This window comes from Primulina huaijiensis, chromosome 8, assembly GCF_012295235.1.
Source record: "Primulina huaijiensis isolate GDHJ02 chromosome 8, ASM1229523v2, whole genome shotgun sequence".
In the NCBI taxonomy this organism is placed as follows: Eukaryota; Viridiplantae; Streptophyta; class Magnoliopsida; order Lamiales; family Gesneriaceae; genus Primulina; species Primulina huaijiensis.
In genome coordinates this window covers 12,906,200-12,910,934 of record NC_133313.1, presented here as the reverse complement: position 1 = coordinate 12,910,934, position 4,735 = coordinate 12,906,200, and the positions used below count along the sequence as shown (strand labels likewise).

General features: G+C 33.2%; 1 protein-coding gene across 1 annotated transcript; it reads right to left on the bottom strand.

Moving 5' to 3' along the window:
• Positions 1–647: 647 nt before the first annotated feature.
• Positions 648–1,480, bottom strand: LOC140983299 (auxin-responsive protein SAUR32-like). The gene has a single exon (XM_073450285.1). It carries the CDS (start codon positions 1,189–1,191, stop codon positions 853–855), a length of 339 nt encoding a protein of 112 aa, XP_073306386.1. The 5' UTR covers positions 1,192–1,480; the 3' UTR covers positions 648–852.
• Positions 1,481–4,735: the final 3,255 nt, after the last annotated feature.

Genomic DNA, 4,735 nt, shown 5'->3' with positions numbered 1-4,735 from the left:
TAGCAACAACAGTTTGACCAAGTGTAAAAAATTGACTTATTAAATAAGTTGAATATTTGTAAATGGGTAGCTTTTTTTCACTTTAATCGCGATAAAAAAAAAAGAAAAAAGAAAAAAAGAGATGATTATTTTATAAAAATTAATAATGACCACCCTTTAAGAAAAAGTCGATCTCCCGCGTTTCGGGGAGAAAATAAGAAAGGAGTAACATGATGCCAGTTGTTTACAATTTGCGAACCTTTGATAATATTTCTTGATGTTATTCAAAAGTACTGTTCATTTACGTGTAAATATTTTAAAAATCAAAATAAACCGAAAAGAAAAGTATTAATTAATAAGAAAATAAAGGAAAAAATTATATGATGGATTATTAGATAGTTTGAAAAACATTTTTATATCGTGATGAAATTTGATCAATTGAACTTGTTGTGACTTAAGCTCCACTTTGTTTCCTATTCAAGCTAGCTATTAATTACTAAAGCACTTCTAGTCAGTACAATTTTTGAAAACAACATTAAATTTGTATTGGATGTTAAATTATAAGATTTGAGTAAATATTTTCATCGAGAGTCCCCCTCTTATATATGTTTGTGTTGGCCTTATGTTAATTAAAAAACAAAATCAAATAAGAATCACATTATTTGGCAAAAAATTAAAGTGTTTTACTAATAATCAATTGTTTTCTTTACAAATAGTAATGTTCTTCGTTTTCTTTAACACTTCACACTTTATAAAATTTGATCTGACCACAAATAACAAATACTAGAGTAACATTAGAGAAGCAGATTCTACATGTTTGATGCAAAAAATCACGATCGATGAAATAAGATAACGTGTGAATTAAAGCCATCATCAAGCCTTGAAGCACAAGAACTGGTGAAGGTGATGGTGGTGGTGGTGCGTATGATGCGACGCCGTTTCCTTGTCGATCAAGCCCCTCACCTCGCAGAACTCCTCCACATGGCACGGGATATTGATGGCGCCCTCCTGGTGGAACCCGTACTCCTCCTCCGCCTCCTTCAGCAGCTGCGTGAACCGCGGGTGGTTCACATACTCAACTGGAATAACAAACCTCCGCTGCTCTGCCCCTTGTCCCACCGTGATCACCAGACACCCCTTTGGAACCCCGCACCTGATCACCTCCCGCCTCCCGCAGCCGTGGTTGTGGTGGAAGAAATGCATGTGCGGCATCTGCAAGCCGGCTGTATATAATATACGGTGGAGAAAACTGGGCTTTCCTGGAGCTGAGCTAGACCGAAAAGGGCCACGGATCGGAGGTGAAGACGGCTAGTTTGAATAGGGTTAACGCGGAATCAGTGAGAGATGTGGGAATATTGGTCATGATATATGTGTATGATCACTATGAATTGTAATGCATACGATATATTGATGGGGTTTCGAAACTCATAGAATAATGGTGAATGGTGGGGATTTCCTTAACTTCTACGCGAAGAATTTTTCTTTTCTATTTTTTGGGTTCTTTCTTGGAAAGGATGAGTCCAAATCCAAATAAAATTTTTAATTAAAGAGAGATGATAATACGTGCATTATACTTTTTAGAACAAATTAATTTTTGTAAGTCAAAAATAATGACGAAAAGGGTTTTATTTAGTTTTTTTGTATTTAATTGGGGAAGTTGTTATGACATTAGTCAAACAAAGTATTCTTGTGTGAAAGCAATATTTTATTTCTAAATATTCTTTAATAAACTCTTTTATTGTTGATAATATTGATATATTTAAATATGATATTTTGTTTTCTAAACTAATTAAATTTTCTTTAATTATTTGTTTTTGCTCGATAATATTGCGATAATATTATTGATATTAATGATAAGTTTTCTAGATATTTTATTATTATATATTTAAAAGAAATTTTTGTAATGAAATTCTTTTGTTTCCTACGTGTGTAGGACTATATACAAAGAATAAAATATAGGGGAAAAGAAATAAAAGCAGAGAGAACGACAAAGCAGCAAATGTACAGAAAGAGGTGTGCGTAACTTTCATTGTTGATTGTCGATGTGTGCAAAAAAACTGAGAAATCACTACAAGAAAAATGATTTTCCGCAGCACGTCATCAACGGCGTGTATTAAAAGCACGCTGCGAATATTACTTTTAACGGCGTGCACTCATATGTGCGCTATTGATATTATTACACTTGACAGTATTAACGGCGTGCTTTTACGGATAAGTAATATCTGCAGCGTGCGTTTATGTGTGCCGTTAAAAAATTATATAAACGACAGTGTGCATGTAAATGTGCGCCGTTAATATTTAGCGACGGTTTTTTGAAAACCGATGCAATATTTATATTAGCGACGGTTTAAGTCAAATCGTCGCTACCATTAGCAACTGTTTAATACAACTGTCGCAAAATTCAAATTAGCGACGGTTATATTATAACCGTCTCTAAAAGCGACGGTATAAGTACGTCTCTATTAGCGACAATTAACAACCGTCGCTTTTAATACAAAACCGTTGCTAAGAGCGACGGTAAAACCAAAACCGTCACAAATTGTCCTTAAATATCACCAGTCGAACCATATCCTACCACACCACTTCATAACACTTAAAATTTTTCTCTCTCAAGCAATTTAAATTTCGATTTAAGGTACGTTTTTTTGTTTCAATTTTTTTTAAAATTTCGATTTAAGGTACGTTTTTTTGTTTTAATTTTTTGTAAATTCTTAAGTGTTAGTTAAGATGAATATTGTTATTATAGTGTACGTTTTTTTTAAGATTTATTAAATTATAAACGTAATTTTTTTTATTGTAATAACAAGATTAACGACGGATTTTATTTTAATTCGGTCGCTAATTAGCGACGGGATTTTTGAAACACCGTCGCAATGTAGCGACGGGCTTTTAAAATATCCCGTCGCTAAGTAGCGACGGAATTTTAGAACCGTCGCTAATATTAACGACGGAATGTTAAAATCGTTGCTAATTAGCGACGGTTATGCTCTGACTATCATTAGCGTGCGTAGGCGCGCCGCGAATAATAGTTTGTATTAACGGCGTGCACGCGGATAATCTTGAACTTTCAACAGCTTGCAACTTTGCAGCGTGCAATGTGCGCTGCGAAAAGCGAATTTGCTCGCTGCGAAAAGCCATTTTTGTTGTAGTGAATGAAGATTTCACGTGATTAACTCATGATGGTTTTGTTGTGTTGTCGTAAGGTATTGAAGAAACTCGCAGACAACACTCGTGCAAAGTGTTGGTCGAAGAGTTACGTGTGGCTCCGGATTTTCGACAATATAATTAGTGCATCTGTGGTTTTTTAATTGTTTATTTGGGATGAACTTTACTTCCTTGACCTATTAAGGAAGCTTGTTTTTCGTAGTTTGACTAGTATTAAACAATTTACAATTTTCTAGTGAATATTTTGTCCTGAGGCATCGCTCAAGTTTTATATTTGTGCATGATTTATTATATCTTGTTTTAAACTTAAAAATTTATTTGTGTAGTTAACTAATTTATTCCGCTGCATATTGTTGATAAGTGTTACAATACCTGTACACAACACCTAATTAAATCTGATACAGACAATCTAATTAATTTATGTACTTTTATGTTAAACAAATCAACTTTCAATTGGTATCAGAGACTACTTTTGATATACTAAGTGTGATTCTGGTTATTTTTGTTTAAACAGGTAAAAGTACAATAGACGTGTTATCTGTCAACACTGCATGCATTTCGACCCCCGGTTTTGGATGGGTCCAATTATGCTCTTTGGAAAGTCAAGATGAAGTCTACATTAAATCCATAGAAGAAAGATCATGACAATAATGAGTCTTAGATGCATGGTCTCCACCAAGAACCGTGGATACGGATGCTGACAGTCATATATAATAAACCAGAGAGTGAATGGACAACTGATGAAGTTCAAACTTCGAATTTCAATTCTAAAGCACTCAATGTAATTTCACTTCTGTTGACATCAACATGTTTAATTTGATCACCAATTGCACCTCTGCCAAAGATGCATGGAAAATTTTTCAAAAGCACTGTGAAGGATATGAAAGTGTTGATGTGCTGTCGTTGAGCCACCAAACATAAATTCTTACTCTCTAAATAAAATTAGTGAGTTCAATGGTGAGTATGGCCGAATTCACGTGGAACAGAGGATTTATTTCTTTCGATAATAAAAATAAGCAAAAGGGGGGATTATGTGATCTGAATTTAATAAAATGCTAAACTAAATTATCAAAAAAGGAAAACAATAAATTTAAATGATAATTAATCAACTAGAATAAAATGAAGAATTTAATATGAGAAAAATTTGATTCAAAAGGGTTCTACTATTTAATTATATCCCTTTTCATCGGCTAACAAATAATTTATGCAAATTTTTCTAAGCAATTAACCTTAGAATTATAGGGATAGCCGCTAAAATTCTTGTGTTTTCCTAAATTAATTGACCGAACCCAGCATCTAATCAAAACTTATCTGAAACGTCTGCCCTTTTTATTGCTTTAAAAGTACTAGAAATTTTTTTTTTTTTTTTTTGCCAATAACCTAACACATGAAAATATTTTTATAAAATATTTTGCCCTCTTTAAAATAAACGTCAACCCACTAGCATTTAAAAATTCAAGTGAAATAGTCATAAAGCAATAACGTCTACTGTTTTGCCAAATCTAAAAGTAATAAGTTTGAAAAGGTATAGCTCATATCAAGCCTCTCAAAAACTCTCAAAAGCATAAATAAATAGTCTTAGAATCTTTAA